Source organism: Cavia porcellus, unplaced genomic scaffold (assembly GCF_034190915.1).
Source record: "Cavia porcellus strain 051 isolate PalLab524CR breed Dunkin Hartley unplaced genomic scaffold, mCavPor4.1 scaffold_40, whole genome shotgun sequence".
Lineage (NCBI taxonomy): Eukaryota > Metazoa > Chordata > Mammalia > Rodentia > Caviidae > Cavia > Cavia porcellus.
In genome coordinates, this window is record NW_026947523.1 from 642,065 (window position 1) to 666,432 (window position 24,368).

At 55.9% G+C, this 24,368-nt stretch overlaps 2 protein-coding genes and 1 long non-coding RNA gene across 5 annotated transcripts in view; 1 reads left to right on the forward strand and 2 right to left on the reverse strand.

The window, feature by feature from the left end:
- Window positions 1-1,238: 1,238 nt before the first annotated feature.
- Window positions 1,239-10,618, reverse strand: Panx2 (pannexin 2). The gene is made up of 3 exons (XM_063243873.1): window positions 10,339-10,618; window positions 2,849-4,297; window positions 1,239-2,495 (listed from the first exon to the last, which is right to left on the reverse strand). Exons 1-3 carry the CDS (start codon window positions 10,562-10,564, stop codon window positions 2,152-2,154), a joined length of 2,019 nt encoding a protein of 672 aa, XP_063099943.1. The 5' UTR covers window positions 10,565-10,618; the 3' UTR covers window positions 1,239-2,151.
- Window positions 4,304-24,304, forward strand: LOC106027942 (uncharacterized). Its single transcript, XR_001201524.2, has 3 exons — window positions 4,304-10,203; window positions 16,528-16,714; window positions 18,584-24,304. It is a non-coding gene; the product is annotated as an uncharacterized LOC106027942 (long non-coding RNA).
- Window positions 15,560-24,368, reverse strand: part of Mov10l1 (Mov10 like RNA helicase 1) — a 68,247-nt gene continuing 59,438 nt past the window's right edge. For 2 of the 3 annotated variants that reach the window (XM_063243863.1, XM_063243862.1), the window contains exons 23-27: window positions 23,289-23,438; window positions 17,559-17,666; window positions 16,782-16,919; window positions 16,592-16,683; window positions 15,560-15,950 (exon numbers count right to left, since the gene is read on the reverse strand). In XM_063243863.1, the coding sequence (XP_063099933.1) occupies window positions 15,914-15,950; window positions 16,592-16,683; window positions 16,782-16,919; window positions 17,559-17,666; window positions 23,289-23,438 (525 nt within the window). In that variant the 3' untranslated portion in view covers window positions 15,560-15,913. The remainder of the gene's footprint in view (window positions 15,951-16,591; window positions 16,684-16,781; window positions 16,920-17,558; window positions 17,667-23,288; window positions 23,439-24,368) is intronic. The other variant, XM_063243864.1, reaches the window with a different exon arrangement.

Genomic DNA, 24,368 nt, shown 5'->3' on the forward strand with positions numbered 1-24,368 from the left:
AGGACAGATGGCCAAGCTTCTGAATTGCTGAGGGAACCTGGGGTCCCTACCCTAGAGGTATGGATGCCAGGCTTAGGGAAATATCCTGTCTCAGCCGAGGGTGAGCTTTCTGACTGGGGGTGATCAGGACCCACCAAAAGTGTATTAAGCCATGTCTCTTATTTTCTGCATTTCTGGGGCTCTAACCCTGGGGCTGTGCTGACCCTGGGCAGCCATCCTTCCAGGGCTGGCAACGACACTGCATGCAAACCACTGGCTCACAGTCCACATCCAGTCAGCTCCCACACCCTGGGCCCTGGCAACCTGCCCAGCCACTCGGGGTGGGACGGGTCAGGCACCAGGGATGCCCTGGGCCCACACCTGCTGAGGCTCTGCAGCCCAGCCGAGCCTAAGCCCCTGAGCTGCACCACCTGCTCCTCCTGGGGATCCACAGCATAGCCGCCTGCCTGCCCACTATGTTGCTCCTCCTCCCTCTGCCTGTCCTTCCCGGTGTGGCCCCATGTGGCATGGGTACCCCTTCTTTAGCACGTGTGAGCAGTCTGTTCTACAGCTGAGGTCTTCTGCTGTGCTGTACCCACCAGACTGGACAGTAATGAAGCATTATAGAGCTGATGATAAACCTACACTTTAAATAAAACTCGCCCCCTGCCCAGGCTGGGCTGTAGTGGCTGCACCTTGGCCACTCCCAGGGATGTTTGGGAGCCCTGCCCTGTCCCTCAGGACTGTTCCAGCAAAGGAGCTGCTGAGGAAGCATCCAGAAGGCCCCGGGTCAGTGGTGGGAGGCCCCTTTCTGACAGCTGACTCCACACTATGGGGCTTGGGGCTCAGCTTCTGAGTCTCTGCTTCCCAAGAGCCTCAACTCAGATGGATGGAGTTGCCTGCTCTGGGTCCCACTGAACCCTGGCCTCTTACCATGATGAGCACCTCCCGCAGGGCACCTGCTTTTGAAGTCTTCCCAGTCCCTGCTGGCTCTGTCCCCCTGGCAGGATGCCTGACTTGCCTCCCACCCCCACGTCTGACCCAAGTGATGTCTCCTTGATCCCCAATGGGGCTCACTCTGTCTCCCCAAGCTGGGGCCAGGCTCCAGCACATTCCTCCGGGACCCCAGGCCAGCATCCGTCACACTGTGGGGTAGAGGCTCAATACCTCTGCACCCTGGTGGGCAGTCATGAGAATTGAGAGAGGCAGGGACCACTCTGAATTTGGGCAGGAGGCGCTGGGCATGGCGGGACCAGTGGTTATCAGAATAACATTTATTGATATGCTCAGTGCTACCTCGTCAATACTGCGTCACACGCCGCGGTGGCTGAGGTAATAGGGTGGGGCCAGCGGCAGCCTGGGCTCCAGGTAACCAAGAGCACAGCTGGCCCAGGAGGGGTGTGGTTATTGCGTTGGACTCCTTCCCTCGCTCACTCTCCTGCTGGCACCCACCTGCCCTCACCCACTGGCTCACATGCATGCAGTGCCCCTTGCACACACAGGTCACTCCACACACAGGCACACTCAAGTTCTCTCGCACCCACACCTGCTCATGAATGCTGGTACAGGGCACTGGGCGTCTCCCCCACACTTGCGTTCACTCCTGCACTTGTACACTCACACCTACTCACATACTATCCCTTGCTTTAAACTCATCCTAGGTCTCCTGATGATGAATATGCTCATCAGTTACAGTAATCATAGTAAAATAAAGTGTATGTCAGGCTACAGGAAGAAAGTGCATGTTGATTTGGGCCCAGGGCTGCCCTCACCCCCACCTGGGGGCAAAGGTCCCTGCAGGGGTGGAGCGTCTTCATAAGTGACCCCTGGGGCGTGGCCCAGTGGCCAGTGCCACCTTCCCTGGTATCCTTCTCAATTGCCCTGGGATGGGGCCCAGGATGGGGGGGCACTGAGCTGTCCTGCCGGTCTTCGCCCATAACAGAACTGGCTAAAAAAATAAACTCTATCTTGCAGCCTGGCGCCCAGCACAGCGCCTGCATCAGGGTGGGTGGCACCTCACTTCAGCCTTGCCCTAGCCCCCTCGCATCAGTGCCTCGGTGAGCCAGGCAGAAGGGTGCTGAGCCCCAGCATGCAGTACAGGCGGGGGTGGCAGTGCCAGACGGGCAAAGGCCATGTCCGTGGGCTCATGCAGGGGCCCAGGTGGCCCATCCCTCAGAACTCCACGGTACTCACAACTGTTCTGGGCTCCTCAAAAGTGGCAATGAGGATCTGCTGGGGTGGGGGGATGGTGATGAGGTCACCCATGTCCGCAGGCACCCGGGGGGCCCCCTCGTCCTCCTCCCGGGCTTCGTACAGTGTGTTGATGTGGAGCAGGGGGTGGGTGGTATTGCGGCTCAGGATGGCCAGGGGATCGGCTTTGCCCAGGCTGGCTGGTGACAGAGGGGCCACAGTGGGCGATGCGGCGGGCGAGCAGACGTGGAATGGGCCCCCAGCAGGAAGTCCAGGCCGGGCCGGCTCTGCAGAGTATGGGGTCTCCTTCTCAGGGAGTGGGGCATCTGTGAACAGTGGAACACAGGCGTGGCAGGGTCTGATCACTCCCCCGCCACACCCCATGCCCCGCCACGGCGTGTCAGTGGCCTTTCCTTCAGCCAGGCCAGTGGGGCGGCTTCGACACAGGAGGACAACAGTCACCTGGGCCAGCACCATGCTCACCCCTGTGGGCTGGGGCAGCTGGGGCTGGGCTCAGTCTTCCTCCTCCTCCTGCTGCCCCTGAGAGCCCCTAGTTGGTCAGTTCTGCACCCCATGCACCCTGTTCCCAGGTGATCCCTTCTCTCTTTCCGGACACAGCGGGCTCCTGGCCTGGGGGACTCTGGCATCTGCCTTCTGCCACCTCCTACTGGCTCCTTACCTTTGGTGGGTGCTGTGGCCAGGCCCAGCCCGCACTCCTCAGCTTGTGACAGGAAGCCGCCTTCCTGGCTGCGGGAGGTGGGCAGAGCTGCAGGTACCGTCTCAGGCTTGGCCTTCTTGGTGCCCAGGATATAGGGGTGCACATCCAGGGAGAAGTGGCGTGCATGCTTCTTGTCTGGGGCAGTGGCAGCACCTGCGTCCCCCCCGCTACCCTTGTAGTGGTGTGCAGCACGGGCGCCTGCATCCAGGAGCGGGGCAATCAGCGTGTCGGTGGCCGTCTTCCTGCGCACAGGCTTAGGCTTCTCAGCCTTGCTGTTCTCCACCCGCATGATGGCCAGCTGCTCCTTGAAGGGCTGCGGCAGCGGGTTGCTGGTGGGGATCCACTTCATCTTCTTTCGTGGCCGCTTGACCACGGGCGGCTCAGCAGAGCCGTCAGGCTCGGCAGGGTTGGCGCTGGGGTCCACAGTCTGGATGCCAGAGTCCCGCACAGTGGGAGTGGCGTCGTGGTTGGACTGGGCCAGTGCAGCCAGCAGCTGCCGCACCACATTGTCATACATGAGGTCGCTCTCATTGGTGATGAAGTCCAGCCGGTTGAGCGACTTGATGTGGTCCCGGTTCTCATTGCAGAACATGGCAAGGATGTTAATGTCACAGAACTGGGAGCGTCGCCACTGCCGCCGTGTCTTGATGCCCACCTTGTGCAGCTTGTCGAAGATGAAGTTGCTCTTGCGGAAGATGAAGAGGTGGATGAGGTTGACGAGAATGATGAGGTTCATGAAGCACAACAGTACGATGTCCACACCCGCGATGATCCGCTGCAGCTGCACGGACGGCAGCTTGCAGCTGACGCGCACGGCTGGGCCCCCACCTGCTGGGCCGTCAGGGGAGGCACCGAGCGCGCAGGTGAACTCATTCTGCTTCTGTGTGGCATAGTAGGTACACAGGTAGGAGATGGGCACCACACTGAGCAGCAGGATGAGCACATGCCGCGCCAGGTACAGCTTGGCCAGGAAGTTGCTGCGGCCCCGGCGCTCCAGGTACTTCTCGAACAGGTTCTGCTCCGGGCTTTTCTCCTTCTCGGCATTCTCAATGATCTCGCGCTTCTCCCGCTCTGTGATGCCAGGCCCCTTGGACTGGATCTGCTTCTCGATCTTGGGTGCGCGGCCCTCAGCTGCCCTGTGGTAGCAGTTGTCGATCTCCTGCAGTAGGAAGTTGAGCTCGGAGGTGAGGCGGGTGGAAGCCAGGAACTCCCAGCCCAGCGCAGGCACGTACATGATGGCAGCAAAGGCCAGCAGCGCATACGGCAGGAACTTGTGCTCAAAAAGCGATGGCCACAGGCTGGCGTCCACGCCGGGCAACGCGTCCCGAAGCTCCGTCCAGCAGTAGCCACGGGCGTACAGTGCCTGGTCGCGGGTGAAGTTGTGCGGGGTGTAACAGTAAATAGGTTCCTCTGGGGGTGAGAGGAAACACAGGCTGGGGCATGAGGTGGGACTAGCCTGGGAGACCAGGGCTGGGGTGGCACCACTGGCAGGGTTGGCCCTGCACTGCCTGGATACTGCTCCTGTACAGCCCCCTCCTATTCAGCTGCCTGCTGTGTGTGGGGACCGCGTCCCCCAGACGCCAACTCCCCCTGGACCAGCTTCCCCTCTCCACATCCCGTCATGGTGATGTGGAGCTCACCCTGAGCGTCCCTCTACAGATTCCTGCCCATTCCAGTACCAAATGCCACAAAGACTGCACGAGGGGAAACTGGGTCCCTGAGAAGCCCAAGACCGGTCGCACCACCTCTTCTGTTGCCTCAATTGGACCAAAACCAATTGAGGTCCTGGTCTTGGCCACTGCCTTGGGCCACCAGACAACCACCATTGGGCAGGGCAGGTGCCAAGGATGTACCTACCTGAATTTGGCAGCCCAAGTGCCAAGGGCCATTCACCCCCGCTCCTCCTAGCTCAGCACACAGCTCTGGCTTGCCATCATGCCCACCCCAGGGCCCTGTCAGTCTCGGCAGCCCCACCTGGTGATCTTGGAATCACCAGGATACAGCCCAGCCAGGGAGACCTCACTGCGTGCTACTGGGGAGTCCTGGGGTGGGGGTGGGGGTGAAGAAGTGTGGATGGGTGAAGGGAGCCCCAGACGGGCAGAGGCTAGGAGCGCTAGGGAGAGCCGGCCCAGAGGCCAGAGGTCCTGGAAAAGCTGGTGATGAGCTGGGTTTGGAGGAGGCCATAGCGTCAGCGCCCGTGTGAGAGGTAGCACTTTACTTGCCGAGCTTGGTCTTCACAGACAACCCTAAAAGCCACAGGTGGGCCTGCTCTTCTCCTAGAGTTTGTCTCTACCTGGTGCCATGCCTGTCCCCACTGCCACATAGGCCTCAAACTGGCTGGCCCTGCAGATGTAGAGTGTCCCCGAGGCGGACCCCTGCTCAGGCTTCCATGGCTCCTTGACTCTGGGATGGGGCTGGCCTGTCTCCTGAGCTGGAAAGGAGTGGTCCCACAGCATGGGTGCGATGTATGGTACCTGCTGCCACCTCGTTTGCCTCCTTGGTCCCATGTGCCACCCAGACCCTCAGTTTCCTCATCTGCTCACAGGTCCCTGTGGGCCAGCTGCGTGGTGAGGCCTGGCCACAAGGGCCCTGCAGGCACCTCTAGCAGGATGCTCCCGATGGCACCGCAGGTTGCAAAGGAGGTAAGGATGTAAGGGTGGCCAGGCTGCCAGCCAGTGGTGAGGGTCTGATCTTGGTGGACAGCAGGGATGAGGGCAGAGGGTACTGTCTGGGCCAGTGCAGATGTCTGAGGGAGGCAAAGGTCTGGCCGGTCCTTCGGCACATGTCCTCCCCTGGGGCAGTGGTGTGTAGACTCCAACACTGGGCCTCCCAGCCCAGAAGCCCTCTGGACACCCTCCTTTCCAGCTTACCTGGCCCACTGCAGGGCCCAGGGTGAACACAGAGCCACAATCACAGCAGGTTGCCTGACACAGCCTGGGGAGGAAAGAGTCTGACCACTGCAGACACGGCCTCTCTGGACCTCTGTCCCGGTCCCACCCTGGATAGCATCTTTTCTCATCCTCCAACAACTTGCACAGCTCCAGACACAGGTCCAGCAACAGAAACCCCAGGCACAACTCTAGGGTACTGCCAGCCCCAGCCACATCTCCATGTCCTGTGGGCACCTGGTCTCCATCTTTCCCAAAGTGAAGCTGGTGCGTTCTGCGGCCCTGCCAGCCCTGGAGGTTGCCTGTCACTCTGGTGTTGGCTCGTGGCCACTGCTGCCTTCTCAGCACCCTCACTCTAGGGAAGTCCAGACACCTGCAAACCCCCATGCTGGAGGAGACACTGTGGTCAGCCAGATCACTGCCCCAAGGTACGCACGCTGCTCTCGGAACCTGAGACTACGTCCCTTACGTGACAAAGCCGGGATCACATTAAGGGCCTTTCAGGGGTGATTCTGGATTATCAGAGGTACAGTGTGATCACAGGGGTTCAGTCTCCAGACACTGGCTTCAAGATAGAACAACCTCCAGCAACTCCTGAGAACCAGCCCTGCTGAGTCCTTGACCTGAGACTCATCACTTACGCTTTACATTTTTGATTTGCAGAATTATAAGACAACATGCTTTGTGTGTATGCGTGTGTACATGTGTGTGCACTATGCACCTGGGCCTGGAACACATTAGGCAAGAGCCCCAGCACCACCCTGAGCTCCACCCCAGTCCTGTGTGTCCTTCTGAGCTTCCTAGTTTGTGTCTAGTGGTGCTGGACCCTGATGCCAGTGAGCTGCCAGCCTCCTGTGGAGGGGACCCTGCCCACCAGCATGGGCAGGAGTGTAGGGAGACCCCTATGGGGTGGGGCACCCACTGAGAAGGGGCTGCTGCTCAGGGGCCACAGAAGAGGGTATATCGTCAGAGGCCCACACAGGAGACCCAGGAAGCACCAAGCTGCAGCCCACACAGGATGATGGGTACCTTTCCTCTCCATGCTGGATGCGCACAAGCAGCAGCCACGCCTGTGGCTGAAGGGCTCCCCCAGATGATATCCTGAAACACCCAAGCGCTAGGGACCCAAGCATGTGGCGACATTAGGCCTAATTGGGGGTCTCCCCAGAAGGGTCCCATAAAACCAAGGAATCCTGGGAACTTTGGCCTCTCCACCTGACCCTAACTCCTAGGCTAACCACAGGGGACTGTTTTCATGGCCGCTCGATCCCACCACTAGTCAGTCTCGGGTCAGAGGCATAGCAGTCTTTCTAGGCCACCCCCCTACCTCCAGCTCTGCAGGGCAGGGAGTGAGCCCCAAGGGAGACTGCAGAACCACTGCACTGGGCCCTCCCACAAGAGCATCAGGGCCCTGGGGTTTAGGTTATCTCAGGCTAAGGCTGATGAGGGCTGACCATGTATTTGCACCACAGGGTCCTCTCCTTACCACATTCCTCTTGGGTGACAGCATGTGCTCCTTCTTTGCACCAGGGACACACATGGGTGTGCAAGTCAGGCTGCATGTGGAGGACATGGGCCCAGTACCCTGTACCTGCTCACTGGACTCACAAACTGTCTACCTTGGCCAGAAGGGCAGTGACCTGGAACAAGGGGCTTGATACACCCAGCAGCCCTGGCTCAGGCCCTAACAGACAGACACCTACATATGGTCCCCTCTTTATGGCAGTTGCCTCCCAGGTCCCCAGGTATGTTTTCATTAAGAGCAGAGGAGTGAAGTCTGCTCCTAGAAGACCACAGCTTCTGACCATACCCCTTCTGCACCCCTGCCCATTCCAGGGCCCCCAACAGTTGCCAGGGCCTCTGGAAGTCCACTGTGTATGGCTCCTGCTTGCCCAGGCACGAATGATTTAAACATGACGTATCCCCCAGGGTCCTGTGCTGGGGGCTTCAGCATTCAGAGATGGCACCTTCACAGGTAACCATCACAACCGAGCTGATGTCACAAGCTTCATCGGCTCCTGAGTTCACAGCTGCCTGGCTTTTAAGAGGCTGGGCCCGCAGGGGAGCTGGTCATGGGCCTTAAGGGCGCCTCTGCCGTGGCAGGTACTCTCTCTGCTTCCCGGCTGCCAGGGATCGACTCTCTGCTGCCATGTCTTTTGCCACGAGGGCTCTGCTGCATCACAGGCCAAAACCAACAGGACCAGCAACCATGGCCTGAAATCTCTAAACCCATAAACCAGAATGTATCTTTCCTCTTTTAAATTCTGTGGGCTTCTGTGAAAGGCTGGCTGACACACCCCCATTTTCCTTGTGTCTGGGGTTCCCTCAACTCCAGGAGTTAGCACATGTCTGGAGGAGCCTGGATGCTTCCAGGTCCTGTGACACTCACAGGCTCTGAAAAGTTCCAGGAACTCATCACCCCGTCCTGGATCCTGACTGAAGCCAGTGGAACCACCCAAAGCTTCGGAAGACGAGGGGAGCTCAAAGGGAACATGGTTGCTTACAGCCTGAGATGTCTCCCTTAACCTCTGTGCTTCGCAGATAGCCCTGCTGGCCAGCCGCATCCTGTGGCCGTGATACTGCCTTGTTCATACTGAGGTGGGCTCCCTGGTATCAGAATGTGGGGTGCATATGGGGTCACCAGGAGTGGCCGAGTCCACATATATCCACAGCTGACCTGTTCAACTCCATCTAGTGGGTGGTGCTGTGTCCCTCAAAAGGACCTGTTGAAGTGCGAGCCTTGTGTCTGCAAGCTGGCTTCATTTTGGAATATAGCCTGCCTATGCAGTTCAGGGTGGTTTTGAAAGCACTATGCAACCCAAGTTGGTCTCAAACTTGCAGCAGTCTTCCTGCCTCAGCCTCCCAACTGCTGGGATTACAGGTATGCACCTGGCTCGTGAGCTGGCTTTTTGGAAACAGGGCTGCAAAGGTCCTGGAGTTGGGTGAGGTCACAAGGTAGCAGGGTGGTCCCTGACATGATTGTGTCCCCAGACAGCAGCAACTCAGGCTCACACAGAGGCACAGGGCAGGTGCAGAGCAAGGAGAAGACACCTACAGCCACAGAAGTGACTCTTGCGGTCACTTCACAGGGACCCAGCCCCACCTGCATCTGGATGTTTGGGTTTAGGCCTTCAAAGCTGTGAGAGATAAATTTGGGTTGCTTCAAGCCACCCAGTCGGCAGTTGGCAATAGCTACCACAGTGTGGCCAAAACCCTACCGCTGTGCACAACTATGTGTGATCTGAGGCCCTGTGATGTGTGTGTGCATACACTGGAGCACATCGAGGTCTGTCTGCAAGTGACCCAAGGCCCTATAATGTCTGTGCACATGTGGTGTGCTCCAAGGTGCCCTGTGCATACCTAGGTGTGGCCCAGTCTCCTGTCCCACTATAGGAGGATCTAATCCTGGGTCAGAGCCTCTGGACGCCAGGGTCCAAGACAACAGAGCAGCAGAGCCCGCACCCTTAGGGTGGGAGTAGGCTGCCTGGAACGGCCAAGGACCTGGCATCTCCACGTCATGGGTCTCCTAAAAGGTGAGACATCTGTAGAGATTGGTGAACCAACTGCCAAGGCAAAGTCTGCCTTTTGCTCAGTGGTTGCAGAGAACAGAGCAGGGCGTGCACCTTGAAGGGTGTACAGGAGCCCCATGATGCCTTTCCTGCCACACCTGGCACCACTGGACCTTAGGCACAACCCATAGTTTTACGGCAGTTGCCTCTCAGGTCCCCAGGTGTGTTTTCATTAAGAGCAGAGGAGTGAAGTCTGCTCCTAGAAGACCCAGGCCCAAGTTTTCCTCAGCCTGGTCTCCCCCTCACTCCCCTGGGGAGCGCCTTTCCTGTCCCCAACAGCTGGCTTCCAGCCTCCTCTATGTTTGGGCATCGGGAGTGTCCCCTTCCCCAACAGACGGGATCAGTGCTCTCTGTCCAGGTCACTTCTAGGACCTCCTCCCACACCTGTGCACATCTAGGGTGACCTGAGGCCCTCCACTCCCACAGGCCCCAGTCCAGGTGCTGATCTAACACCTGAATAACTGATCCTGTCCACTTTGCCCTGGTCTAGGGCCTCTTCCGCCCGCACAGTCTGCTCAGCCCTGGGAGCTGCTGAGGCCACCCGGCCCTGCCCAGCCGCTGCTGCCAACCGGGCCTCCACCCACGGGACCTGTTCTCCACAAGCCTAGACTCGTCCACAGACCTTGCCACAGCCTGGGGCTTCACCACCCCATAGCACGGGGTTAACATCTGAACACCCTTTCCTGGTCCTCACCTGGCCACTCCTCCAGTCTCTCAGACCCTGTTGTGACACAATACAGCCTAGACCGGGCCATTTGCATCTGAGACTGGCAAGGGCGGACAGGCCCAGTCGCCTCGGGGCTCGAGGCTGCGGAGGTAAAACAACAATAAAACGGAGGAGGGGTCTCCGGCAGCCCAGGTGAGGAGGCGGGGTCGCCGCGCCGCGCCGCGCCACGCCAGGCCGGGTGGGCGCGGCAGGCAGCGGGCGCGGCGTGGGGAGCGCCGGTGGCCGGACACCTGCGGGCGCGCTGACTGCCCGCGCCTCCCGCCTCACCTGCGAAGTTCTTGGTGAAGACCAGGGTGACCAGCAGGATGGGAACGAGCACGGTGCCGATGGTGACCACGCGGTCGAATGGCAGCTCCAGCTTGAGCTGCAGTAGCAGCGCGGCCAGCGCGCCCGCCTTGTCGTCCTGCGCGCCGGGCAGGATCAGCTCCCGCAGCTTCTCGCCCGCCAGCAGCGCGGTCGCCATGTCCGCCGACTGCTCCAGGAGGTGGTGCATGGGGGGCGGGGGCGCGGCCCGGGCGGGGGGCGCTGGGGGGCCGCGGCGGGCGGGGGCGCGGGGCGCGGGGCGCGGGCAGGCGGGCGCGGCGCCGCGCGGGGACTGGGGCCCGCCGCCCCGCGGGAGGGGTCGGGCCGCCGCGCTGCAGCCGGCCGGCGCCCTGCGTCCCTCCCGCGGGCGGCGGCGGCTCCTGCCTGGGCCGCGCGGCCCGCTCCCGCCCGGGAGGGGCTGTTTACCTGCGGCAACTCCGCGGCGTGGCTCCGCCCCCCCGGGCCCGCCACGTAGCTGCGGCGCCGCGATGACTTTGCAAAAGATGTTTAAAATGAATGAGAAGAGTTAATAGCGACCCGCTTCTCCGCCTGAGGACGGGCCGAGCCCGGCCACCGCGCCCTGGGCACGGGCGGGGCCGCGTGGGCGGATGCGGGGAGCGCGCGGGGCCTCCGTGGCGCCCGCCTCGGGTCCGCGTCCCGCCGTCCGCGCTGCAAACGCCGCTTGGGCACAGACGTTCTCCCCGCGTGTTGCGGACACGGGCCAGGAGGCCAGAGTCCCCTTTCCCAGCGGGGCCGTGGCACGGAGACGCTGTGGGGCGCCCGCCGCGGCGACCCCTGCCCTCCCGCGAGCCCCTTCACTGCGGCCATCGGCGCGACTCGCACGCAGCCCCGGTGCGACGTCACCCGTGCGGCCGCTGCGCCCAGCTCCCAGCCCGCACCACCGTCTCGCCTCTCGTTTGCTCTGGCCCGCATCCTCGGGCCCGCGCCACCTTCGGGCTCCGGGCCACCTCCGCCGGGACGCTGCTCCTGCTCACTCGCGTCTGGGTCTGGCCTTGGGCAACAACACGGGGCGCGTGGCGCCCTGCCCTGGCCACCCGCAGGACCTTCTGCACCCCTACCTTTTTTTAAAGCAGCATGCTTGGGGGCGGTTTTCTGCAGCAATTCACCCAGTTTGTTTGCTGTAAACCCCTGTCCGGAGCATGGTTCCGGGCCTGCGACTCTGGCCTCCTTCTCTGGACATTTGCCCCATTGGGCTCCTGCACCCACTCCTATTTTCCACAAGTCTGTTCCCTGCATCCAGTTCCCTGCCTCAGCTACCATCCCTACAAGCTCCGCACCACCCTAGAGGAGTGTCCCCGCATGTCCCCATCGTTGTTGCCTTGAGGCCCTCTGAAGACTCCACTGTGGCTTGTAGGTGCCCTTGATGTTTCCCAGAACCAGCGGCTGGAACGGTTATCGCACCCAGCAGACTGCCATACCATGCCGGCTACATTGCCCATCTTTCGAAAAAATGTATAGTTGGGGCTGGGGATTTAGCTCAGCGGCATAAGCGCCTGCCTTGCAAGCAGACAGTCGTGAGTTCGATTCCCGATACCGATAAAAAGGAAAAAAGACAAAAAGAAAAAAAAAATGTGTAGTTTTGGGCGTTCTGATGTCACAGCCATTTCAGTATCCCCACAGGGTGTGACAGTGTTTCTGTTTTGAGGTGGTTAAAGTAGTAATTTGGAGACTTCATAAGAGGAACAGAAAACTGAACTCCACCCCCAAATCCCATGGAAAGCAAACTGCTGGCTGGAAATTCTTCTGCAGGAAGAATTCGTCTGCAGGAAGCCCCAGCTTTCCTTTCCTTTACAGTGAGTGGGTTACTGCTCCAGATCCCCTGCTGAGCAAGCCCGGGGCCTCGATGGAGTGTCCCTGATCCCGTGTGGACTCACGCCTCGTCAGGGTTTCGGTACAGTAAGGGTTTACGAGACTGATGGCAGGTGCTTCCTGTATTCCCTTTAGAATGACGTGGTCAGGCTTCTAGGAACACATCTGGTTGGAACGCTGAGATCGCCTTGAATGTGTAGATTAATTTGAGGGAAACTGAAACCTCTACTCTGACGCCTCTCCACTACTAGTACGTCTCTCCACTCACTAGGTTTTTACATCTTGGAATTGTAAGGATCTCTACATAGAGGTTTATTGCACTAGCTTGCTGGGTTATTGCCTAGATGTACCACGGGTCTCTGTGACATCCTGTTTTCTGTTGTGCATTTTAGTTGGTTATTCTGGCACTGAGGAATCTCTAGAGACACCAAGTTGGCGTGCCAGGTTGTTCTGCACGGTGCCGTTCCTAGAGCAGCACTTGGAGCACCCTGCAGTGTCACTGTCTTGCCAAAGGAAGCAGCAGGAGCTTGTGCCACCTGGCCCCAGCCCTCACCATCCCATCACAGCAGCATCTCTGTGTCACCCTCATTTCCAGAGAGGCAGCTGAGGGGTTAGGACCACAGGGTGGTCCTCCATGGCACCCTGGCAGCATCGTGGAGGCTCAGCCCCTCTGTTCCCCTCCCAGACCATATGGAGGAGTGCAGGGTGGGGTCTTCAGCTGGGCAGCCCAGACTAGAGGGTGTCTGTCTCAAGTTCCAGCCTAGGAAGGCAGGCATAGGGGTAGCAGCTCATCCTGTCTCGAGGGGATGGGTTAAAGGATCCTGCCAGGTTGGAGAGTGACACCACAGCAAAACTTCTACCCCCATCTCTTGCACTGATGAATGGCCCGTCTCAACTCTTGTATCCATGGAGGCAAAAAAAAGGGTAGCAATGAGCCCGTGTCATCCCAGCCCTGAAGAACAGCCTTCCGTGGAGACATGGACTGTTCGCCAAGAAGACCACTATGTGATGCATTTCTAGTTCAGTTTCGCCCCTACTGATAAAAGCTGGCAGTGTATGGGTGTCATTTGACTGTTCCCACCCAGTACTGAGGATTGAACACAGGGCCTTTGCACTGCGCTACACCCCCAGCACTTGTGATCCTCCCACCTCAGTCTGACACAGCACTGGGATTTGACTGGGTACTAACAGAAACCAAGAATGAGAGTCCAGACAAAATGCTTGTTACCGTGTTCGGCCTCATGGTTTCAGCTCATGGGCTACTCTGCCTTAGAGAAGCAGAGGAGATGCTGGTCAGGATGGGCTGGGTCATGCTGTGTACCCCGCCCCACTGCATAGTGGCCCAAATGGCACGCAGCTGTCCTGCCCGCCAGCTGACCCTGACCACCACCCCCACAGAGCAGGAAGCAAGTGTGAGCAGCACTCCACTGCTAAGGCTCCTGCGTTGGGCCTGTCCCAGTCTTCACACACCTGTGGCTGTGGGTGTGTGGGGCTGTGCAGTGTCTACAGTGTCCACCGTGTCCCGCACCAGGGAATGAGTCCATGGGGGAACCGAACAGAAACGTGAGCGCAAGGAAAAGGAGGAACTACAGCCCCTGACACTGTCCTCCAACAGCGGATGACGGGGGCATCTGAGGTGATGGCATTTCCATTCCACAGGGCACCGTGACAGGCTACTGTGTCACTGTCTTGCCTTAAAATGGCAATACTCACAATGCGCTAGGAACAGTATCTGGAGTAGCTTAAAACAATAATGAACGAAGAATTTTAGACAGAAGCAAGTGAGGAGTTTTTTCAGGTTTCCTCTAGGGGATCTCCAAACACAAGTGTTCAGCACTCCGTGCCTTTGTTCCCAGGAGGCCACGCTGGTCTGGGTTCCTGTCTACCTCTATTTCCCAGGGTTTCCTCCCTCAAAGCTCCGTGCCCCAGGGCTCTGCCTGTTCCGTTCTGCCCTTGGTACACATGTGCGCTGAGTTTGCATCAGCCTAGCCCTGGGGTACCCCTGGCTGGCATACACCCTGGACAATGGTGCCACCTGCAGGACCTCACTGCGCTCGCCTGTGTCTCCCAGTGGTGTGGGGGACCCCTGCTTTGCCTCCTTCCCCTCCAGGATATTCAAGTCCTGGAGTTAAGACAGCTGTGGGAAAAGTGCTGGGCCATGGCTGCACACTTTTGGGTTGCTCCCGTGGTGGTGGAGGTGGGAGTGAGGCAGGTGTGAGGTGCACAGGCTTACTTTCTGCTGGGAGAACAGGCAGGTTCCATAACCAGCTCCCTTCCCAGGATTTTCTGGGGCCTGCTGGTCACTTCCTGCTGTCAGGCCAGGCCCCGCACCGCTGCCTCACACAGCAGCGAAGCTAGGTGACAGCAGGCAGAGTACAGGGAGGCAAAGGCACAGCGCACAGCAAAGCTAGATGGCAGAGAGACAGGTGCTGGGGTACTGGAGGCCAAGGCTGGGATGGGAGGAACCCGTGGGGGCCCCCAACGAGTCCGCCTGTGCTGCTAGCACCACTGTGGCCCTGTGCGCATGGGGCTGGGTGCTGAGCTGCTCTCACTTCCACATGAGTGAGTTCTGCTGGGAGGTTCTTTGTTCTCCACCCGAGGTGGCATCTTGCCCAGTCTGCTCTCCAGGAGGTGGGAAGCCCCAGGCATGTCCTCTGTGAGGCTTATCCTGGTCATTTGGCCCAAGGGCTCCACCTGGGCAGGAGGACATGACGGGAAGGGTGCAAGTTTGCAGGACAAGAGTCTTTCCAGGGCAAAGCACCAGCCACTGCAGGAAGCTGCCTGTACACCTGGGACTCGAGTCCCTCAGCCCTCAAGTGGGGGTGGGGGGCTGGGGAATGGGCAGGGGTGGAGGGACCCCATCAGACTCCCTGTTTGCTCCCATAGGTTGGGACACCTGGCCCTGCTGCTTCCTAGATGTTTTAAAGGAGCAAGGGCTGCAATTTTAGCTCAACTCCCACCACATGAGGTGGAGGTGACCAGTGCTGGGGACTTGGTGACATGTCACTTCTGTCCCGAGTAGCCCAGTGTGGCTACCCCGTGAACTCAGCTACCCCATGAAGTCCTCAGAACTTGGTATCTGTGTGCACAGACAAGCTAGCTCCTAGCTAAAAGGGGAAGGCAGAAACTCCAGCACAAGCCCTGCCTAGGTGCAGCCTTGCAGAAGCACTGGGGCCGGGGGTGAGGGGATGGCCAGCCATGCTGTACCACACAAGTCTGGCTCAGGATAGATCAGGAGTGGTGGAACCAATCCAGACTGCAGATGGAGGACAGCCATCCTTTCACTGGATGTGGAGGAGAGGCCACATGGGATCCTAATCACTGACACAGGTGCATTCTTAGATGAAAAGGAAGCTGGGGTCACTTGACTTTATTTAAAAGGTGGGAAGCAGCAATGGGTACCCAGTGGCAGGGGTGAAGCAGTGGCGGCTTGTGGGAAGCAAAGTTAGTGGCAGGGGCAGGAATAGTTCAGCCAGCTCCGTGTCGTCTGCCTGCACCAATGCTCATGGCTATGAGAAAAGGTGTTTGCAGGAGCCATGGAACAGAAACAGGAACACAGCTAGGCCAGCCCCTGTGGTCTCCCTGCATGTCAGCCGCTGTGTGTTAGCTGAGCCCAGCACTTCTGTCCGGTCGATCCTGGAGGGTACGTGGTCTATTCACAGCTATGGTGGAGAAGAGGCATGAAGCATCTGGTCCCCGCAGCAGCCTGCTAGCTGAGCTTTTCCCTGTGAGGTTTCTCAGGAGCACTGGGAAGGTGATACAAATCCCAAATGTCCAAGAGAGAGTGACCTCTGCAGCCAGGGGCCAACAAGAACCAAGGAAGCAGTGTAGCCAGGCCCTGAGGCTGCACATATGTGGGTGTGCAGGTCTTTTTGTGGTAGGGCCTGTAGGGAGCCACTGAAGCTGGAGATTGATCTCATGTGTGGGGCTAAAGCAAGGCCAGCCCTGAGAACACAGCCCAAAACAAGCCAGGTGTACAAGCTGTTTCAGCTCCAGGAAGGCCAGGGGCCCAGGCCAGCCAGGCAAACAAGTTGCTAGGCAGTGTGGCGAAATTGACATCCTTCTCCTGTGTGTGTGTGTGTGTGTGTGTGTGTGTATCTATATCTATCTATCTATCTATCTATGTATTTTTTTTTGTACCAGGGATCCAACTCACAGCCTGGCACTTACCAAACAGGCATTTGTGCCACTGAGCTAAATCTCTGGCCCAAGTGTATAAATAAACGTGCTACAGTGGTTGAGCAGCTCCTTTCCGCCCATCAGGAAAGTAAGGACTCGACCTGACCCCAGTTTTGTCTCTTCTTTTCTCATCCTCTCTCTCAGTCCTTCACTCCAGGAACCTCAAGAGCCACATGGTTACAGCAGGGGCCCACAGCCAGCCACTCACCTTTGAAGAGCCTGTAATTCAGGAGGCAGATCGCACCCTGTGTAAACACCATTTGTAATGCTGTATTCCAGCAGAGCACCAAAGCAGGGGTCCTGTTGGAAACACAGGAGAGTCCAGCACCAGGTACTGTGCACATCACCTGCCCCTCCCCCCCACCAAGAACAGCAACCTCCGTATCCTGCAGACTCACCCTGACAAGCACGTGAGGGTTCCCCAGCACAATGAGCAGGGCTTTGGGTCTGGTGATTGCGACATTGAATCTCTTTGAGTTGGACAAGAAGCCCAAAAAATATCGATCGTCTTCAAATCTATCTTCACTTGAACGTACCTGAAAAACACAGAAACAAGTCAAAATAGTATTTGAAGTTTTTTCTGTTTGGCATGAAAAAATTTAATATGAAAACACTCTTAGAAAGGTTAAACTGCAGAACCCCATTTCTGGTTAAAAAGCAGGAGGAGGAAAGATCTTATTATCATTCCGTCCAGGGACAGGGAGACCCCAAATGCTAACAGCTTTTCTCTGGAGGGCAGGGGTCTGTGTGGTTATTTTCTTTTGATATCTGAATTTTCTAATGTATCTGCGATTAACATGTACTGTGCAAGTATTAAGAGTAAAGTACGGAGTTTTGGAGTCACTGGATGGTGGTGCAGAGGCTGGGTGGGTGGCAGCTCTTTGTGACACCTGTGTGCGCTCTGCTCCTCGCCTGCCTCCTGTGTCGGTGCCCACGCCCTCCACACAGTCACTGTTCCTTTCTGGATCCTCTTCCCACTTGTTTCTCCTGACCCGCGAGGCTTGTGTGGAAGAGCTCCCCACAGCCACTGCTTGTGGTAGCGCCTGGGCCTAGGAGCCTCCACCCCCCAGCACTGCTGTGCGTCTGGCCCTCCATCTTATACTGGACTGTGCCCAGCGCCCTCGGAGCATTCTGTGGCTTCATGCACAGGCCGCCCCGCCCCAATGGGTACCTACAGTGGAAATGATGATCACCAAGTATTCTTGCCCTTGAAACTCCTCGACCGAGCCAACCTTTATGTCCATCAGATCGACATTTTGCAGAAGAATTTTTATTTTCTCCACCTTTAAACAGGTTAAAACATTAAAAATAACACACACACACCTAATCTGTTTACTTATCACAGCACAGATTAAATACCAACCAAGGTGCATGGCTGCTTTTTAATTCTGCATCACAGGGGCGTACAGTGTAGTTACTTGAGACAAGATGGGCTGCCCACTCAATGCTGCTGGCACACAAGGGGAGAAGGAACCCGATCCTTGCTCATCTTACACTTCAGTGCCAAGTGAGTCCCAAGTGTGAGCTAGGTGTGGTGGGCATCCTTGTAATCCCAGCTACTTGGGAGGCTGAGGCAGGAGTGTTGCCTGAGCCCAGAAATTTCAGGCCAGCCTGGGAAACACAAGTTTTGTCTCAAAGAAAAAAAAAAAAAAAGAAAAATCTGGGTTCACACCTGTAATTAGCACTTTGGGAGGCAGAGGCAGGAGGTTTTCAGGTTTTGAGTTCTACTTGGGCAATTTAGCAAGACGCTGTGTCAAAAAAAGCGAGGCGCGGGGCATGCAGGGATGTAGCTCAGTGCAAAGACCCTGGGTATAATCCACAGGACAGCAATGAACAAAACAAATCTATGCATACTCAAAATCAAGTGCTATTTATTCTAAAATATGCATATATTTAAGACTCTCCAAAGGAATTTTTTTTTTTTGTACCAGGAATCAAACTTAGGACCTCATGCTTCCAAGGCAGGTGCTGTGCCACTGAGCTATATCCTGGCCCCAAGAGGGAAATTTGGGAAAATGCTTGGTGATTTTAAGTTAGGGAAGTATTTCTTAGACAAAAATACCACAAACCATAATGGAAATTATTTACAGATAGTCTGTCTTATGATGAGTCAACTGAGAAATTTCTGACTTTACAACAGTGTGAAAGTGATACACATTCGTTAGTTATATACTTCCAATTCTGATCTTTCCTCTGGCAGGTGAGATCCAGCACTACACTATCGAAGTACTGGGCAGCAACAGAACTTCTACTTATAGCTGGCCACAGCTGGCCCTCCACATCTGCATCCTCCATATCCACAGATTCAACCAACTAGAGATCAAAACTGTTTGTAGGCCCATGATTGTACATCTGTACTGAGTATGGTCTGTACTGAGTATGTACATTTGATGTCATCTTCTCCTCAACAGTGTGTGTGACAGCTTTCCACATTGCATCTGCACTGTGTTAGGGACCCTATGTACGCCAGAGACGATGGGCAGTGCAGGGAGGGTGTGCTTAGCTCATATTTGCTAAGGAACTTGAGCATCTGCAAGCTTCGGTGTTCATGGGAGTCCTGGAGCCAATTGCAGTGGATACAAATAACAAATGCACAATGTGACTAAGCCCTGACATTTAGGAGGTTACAAGTACTGAACGCACTGTCTGCTTACAGTGGGTTTCCACGATATAAGCCAAGGACAGTTGGGCATCTGTGTACAGCTAGCTACATTAAAATTTAAATAGTAACAAACACCATCCCTGAACAACCACCACACCCCTGAGAACCACAGTACACACTGGAGGACCACAAACTGCTGAGAGCCCTGGAAAGCAGCTGTGGGGGTCACTAGGTCCGAGCCAGTGATTTAATAGGGAAAGAACAGCCACTGGCAGGGAAAGGTTCCGGCGACAGAGACCTCAAGGTGGGTTTCACATCCACCCGCCATGGGACCCCTGCAGGGCGGGGATTCCCAGCTATAGGGGTGCGGCCTGGGAATGTCCACCTCAGCAAGCTGCGCTAACTCTCGAGTGCTGCCTCCAGCATCCTCTGGGCTTGAGTGATGAGGACGTAGGCTGCAGATGGTCACAACAGAGGTGTCAGAGTGCACAGGCGGCCCTGGACTTGCGGTACCCAGGCCACCTACGGTGCGTGTGGGGCTGGAGGTGACTCCTGCACCCATGCATAGTCCTCCAAACCGAGGTAGAGTTGTCTATGTGTCATAGGCTGTGAAGGCAACAGATCATAGCATGACAACTGTGGGACATGGGACCACAGAGTCTCAGCTCTGCATCTCCCACAGTATCCCACATGCTTTCCTGAGCATCACAGACCAGAAGGCCCCAAGGGTGCCCCCCAAGCGGCCAGGTGCACTTGTCCAGAGGTGGGGCTGCAGCTGAGCTGTGGAGAACCTGAGGCGGCGGGGCCTGTCCTGCAGGTGGGGAGCAGGGACTGGAGGAGCTGCTCCTGAGGCAGGTCTCAGTCAGCCAGGCTGCCTGCTGGCAGCAGCTCCGACCACCACTGTTGACCCTGCTCAGCTGTGTCACCAGATGAGTGACTCACTTGTTTCAGGAGCTTAGAGGTCCGTACGTACTAGATTCTCTGTTGAATACAGGGAGGAAAAGAGTAAGTGACAGAGTCCTGGTCAATGCCCATGAGCAATTACACTTGCATGGAGGGACACTGAAACAAACAACTAAGCCAAGTGGTCATCCAGTGGCCACGGTCAGTGTGGAAGCCTGGAGGAGGCCCTGAGGGCTTGAGGCCTGGGTTGAGCATAGGACAGGCTGCTAACACACACACCTGCTGGGCCCAAGGCTTCTGGGCCACGCTTGTGTCACAGGAGCTGGCTTCCTCTGGGAGTCTGCTAGTGCACCTTAAGGACTCCAGATCAAAACAAAATACAGGCAGAAGAGCAACAGCGAAGCAAGGAGACAGACAAACTCTGCCCCCGAGCAGTCACGTCCCTGGAAAAACTGATAAAGATCTTTTGGCACCCTGGACATGAGACGGGGTTGGTGACCAGCATGTTCCTGACTGAGGCTGCCCCATGGCTGGGAAGACTGAACGAGCCTGGTAGGAAACAGTAGCCCAGGAAACTCAAAGAGCCTGAGCTCTGTGGTGGGTAGCACGCAGGAAGCCCCAGCCAGCAACAGCTTTACCAGACACGGCAGTGAGTACACGCGTCACCCACTGCTTGTCAGCTACGAAGCTCGGTAGACATGCTCTGTGAGCTACACTTAAAACCAGGTAAAAAGAAAACTCATCAGAGACATCAACTGCCATACAGACACAGACAGACAGACGGACAGACAGACATTATGGTCTGGACCTAGGCAGAGATGAGACAAAGCAGCAAGGAAGAATAAACCCAGTGACCATCATGGGGGGGGGGATGCAGAATCAAAGGTGCTGAACTTTAAAGATTGCATGGCTTCTCTTCTATGAGAAACCTAAAGTATATACAAATAAAGAGTGAAAGAGAGGAGAGATGGAGAAAACAGGTGAGGCAGCTTTCTGGAGGTGGAGAAGAAGATGAGAAAGACTGGAAGGGGGCGATGATAAAAACTGATCAAAATATGACATACCTATGCGCCAATTCCCCACAGCAACTGTAAATATATATTGCAAGTATACACCAATACAAAATTTTAAAGTTACTATATTTCTAAAAGTCTTAGTTTTTAACAAAAATATAAGATATGCCAAAAAATCAAAAGTGTGACCCACATTCAAAAAGAAAGACATTAGCTGGTTGCAGAGTGCATGCCATTAACTCAGTTATTCAGGAGGCAGGAACATTCAGTTTGAGTCCAGTCTGCACAACTTAGTTAAGACCTCTCCTCAAAATAAAAACACAAAAGGCTGGGGATGTAGCTCAGTGAGAGCATATTTGCCTAACACATTCAAGTTCCTGGCAGGAGAAGAGCCAGGAGCAGAGGAGAAGGAAGAGGAAGAAGAGGAGACATCATACTGAAGAGCATTTCCAGCTGTTAGATTTCATACAGATTTGGAGGTTACTATCACAAGTACATCCACACAACTAAAGGAAGCCGTGGAAATACTCAGGCAGAAGAAACAGAACGATGGTTCTCTGGAACAATGGAGAGCAGAACGAAGGGCTAGTGGGAAGTCTGCTGCAGTCTGGTCACAGAGGTGAGGCCCCTGGAAGGCTCACAGCAAATTCCAGATGGCAGAAGAGTGAGCTAGTTGGGTGCAGTGGTGCACTCCTGTGATACCAGCATTTGGGAGGCTGAGGCAACAGGATTGCCGCAAATTTGATGCTAGCCTGGGCTACATAGTGAGTTCAAAGCCAGCCTGAACTACACAGTGAGACCTTGTCTCAAAAAAGCAAGCAAGCAAGCGAGTGAGCTCAAAGTAGACTGACAGGAAAAGACTGAGGGAAAATGTGGCGGCCAATGGGGTGACACCCAGCTACCAACTTGGAGAAAACAGCCACAGAGAAAGGAGAGAATATATGAAGAAATACTGGCCCCCAAACTACCTAAGTCTGATGAAAAACTAAACCACAGATCTAAGAGGCTTAAAAAAATTTCAAGTAAGACAACCAACCAAGAGACCATGAGCTGACTTCCCAGAAGGTGCAGAATCGGCGAGCAGCGGCGAGGGCAGAAGAGGGAGACAATGACTGGCCTCTGCAGCGCACAGCCCCCGCCCCCCGGTGCACCTCCAGACACCCCCCAGTGCACCTCCAGGGGCAAGGCTGCAGGCAGAGCGCGTCCTCCAGGCAGACTGGCACAGGCTCCCCAGAGCAGAGGAAGTGTTCCACTCCGTTTGAGGGGACACTTGGGGAACGTTTCTTAAGCCCACAGGCCGAGGCCTAATTTCTTCACCCATTTCCAGATGACAAGATCCATATACTTATGTTAAAAAAAGAAGAAGAAGAAGGGGGAAACTAACAAGATACGTTGGTCTCTCAGGAAAAGTAAAACATAAAAAACTCAATAGTGATCAGGGGCATGAAAATGTCCAGGTTTGCTACAGCCAGATGCACAGGACGAGAAGGAGGGCAGCTGGGCAGCTGGGCTGGTGGGCACAGGGCTAGCCTGGCAGGCAGGAGGTGTGCAAACACAGACAGTGTGGGCTCTCAGCAGGTCACTCTCCCCCTTTAGGCTCTGGAAGGGCTAAGTGTCACCTGTGCAGGCCAGCTTCGGAAGACATGAAGTCACAGTCCGGTTTCCGGGACCTCCTCCCCCTGCTCTGGTGTTGGCACACACAGAGGTGAGGTTCCAGAGTGACGCTCCTGTGTGTGGCAAGAAGGTCCTTCAGGGCAGTGAATGCACTGGGTGGGTGTGCTGGTGGTCACCACACAGAGGCCCTTACTGGATCAGGGAGAGTCCCATGGAGTGAGAGCTGTGCCCTTCAAGAATGACAGAAGTAGCCAGCGTGGTGAGGCATGCCTGTGATCTGTTGGGATTACTCTGGGAGGCTGAGGCAAGCAGGCTGCAAGTTCAAGCCCAGCCTGGGTGGTTTAGCACATTAGTGAGACCCCATCTCAAAAGAGCTTTTTAAAAAGGGCTGGGGATGTGGCTCACTGTGGAGAACAGAGACTCAATCCTGAGTACCACAGAGAAAAAAAGCCTCCCCTCGCAAGAATGCCCAAAACACTCCTCTTGAAAGCCTCACTAAAAGTTGAGATTGGAGGCTTCTTCCTAAAGTGCTGAATATCAAAGCTATCTCACAGGTCCCTACAGAAACATGCACGAGAAATGTACAAGGCCTGCTGGGCTCTGGCTTTGGAAGGCCAGCGGCTGCCTCCAACACAGCATCCTTCAAGCATGGTTCTGCTTCTTTAAAACTCACTGCTGTTCGCAATGAGCTGGTCTCTGCCCTCAGAGACTGCACAGGATAAGGAAGCAGGGCTGCAGCAGTCACGCAGAACGAGAAACCCTAGAGGTCCTACCTGCTTCCGATAGGGCGTGATGACACCTATGTCCCTGGAAGACACCTGGCTGGACATGCTGTTGGCCAGCAGGCAGCAGTAGCGCATAACTTGGACAGCCTCAGCTGGATTGAACCACGACGGGCTGCGTCCTTCACGAGCCTCCATGCCCTGAGTTAAGGAGGAAAGAACTTATTAGTGATGTTTACCAAGGGCTCATCATCAGGAGCTGAAACAGAAGGTGGGAGTAAACAGTGAACATGACAGAAAAATCCCTACTCTCACAAAGAACTTAAAATCATTAAGTAAATACGAATTACTTGCATGTCAATGCTACAAAAGAGGACCAGCTGCACCCATGTGTTACTGAGGTGGAAGGCCTGGGGAGAATTACACTTTAGGGTGTGCCCAGGCTGACCCAAACTTTCAATCCTCCTGCCTAGCCTCCTCAGGAGCTGCACTAAGGTGTGCACCACCACCATGCCTACCCGGTAGGATTCCTTCATGTAACACGACTGAGGATGGCTAGGAATTCCCTGGCAAGGAACAGGCAGTGCTGGAGGGAGGGCACTCAGGGCCTCACATGGAACAGCTCAAAGCTCTGCAGGCAGAGGGAGAGGGCAACAGGCCAAAGCCTAGGGAGCCTGAGAGAGCCTACAGCATGCCTGACAAGGAGAGAGACGGCTCTGGAGGCTGCAGCAAGGTCCACTCCCCGTTCCGAGCACAGGGCTGTCAGCCAACCCCCTGGCTATGTCTAACGGCACTCTCGAGTCTCCTGGATTGCTCCCACTAGAGGACAGAATTATTCTCATCCCGAGACAAATTTCTCAAAAGACAATGGGAAGGTGGGTGTGGTGGTGCATACCTGTAATCTAGTACTCTGGGAAGCTGAGGCATAAGGACGGACAGTTTGGATTCTAATCTACCAAACTGTATTTTTTTTTGTCAATCACATATAGTTTTTATTTTCTCCAATTTTGTAGTATGTTTGTAACATTAATTCACTTTTTAAATAAAACACTCATAATGCCATTCTATTATCAGTTTCTCATGAGAAAGCTTTCAGTAATTTCTATTTAGATTATAGTAAACATATGGGTT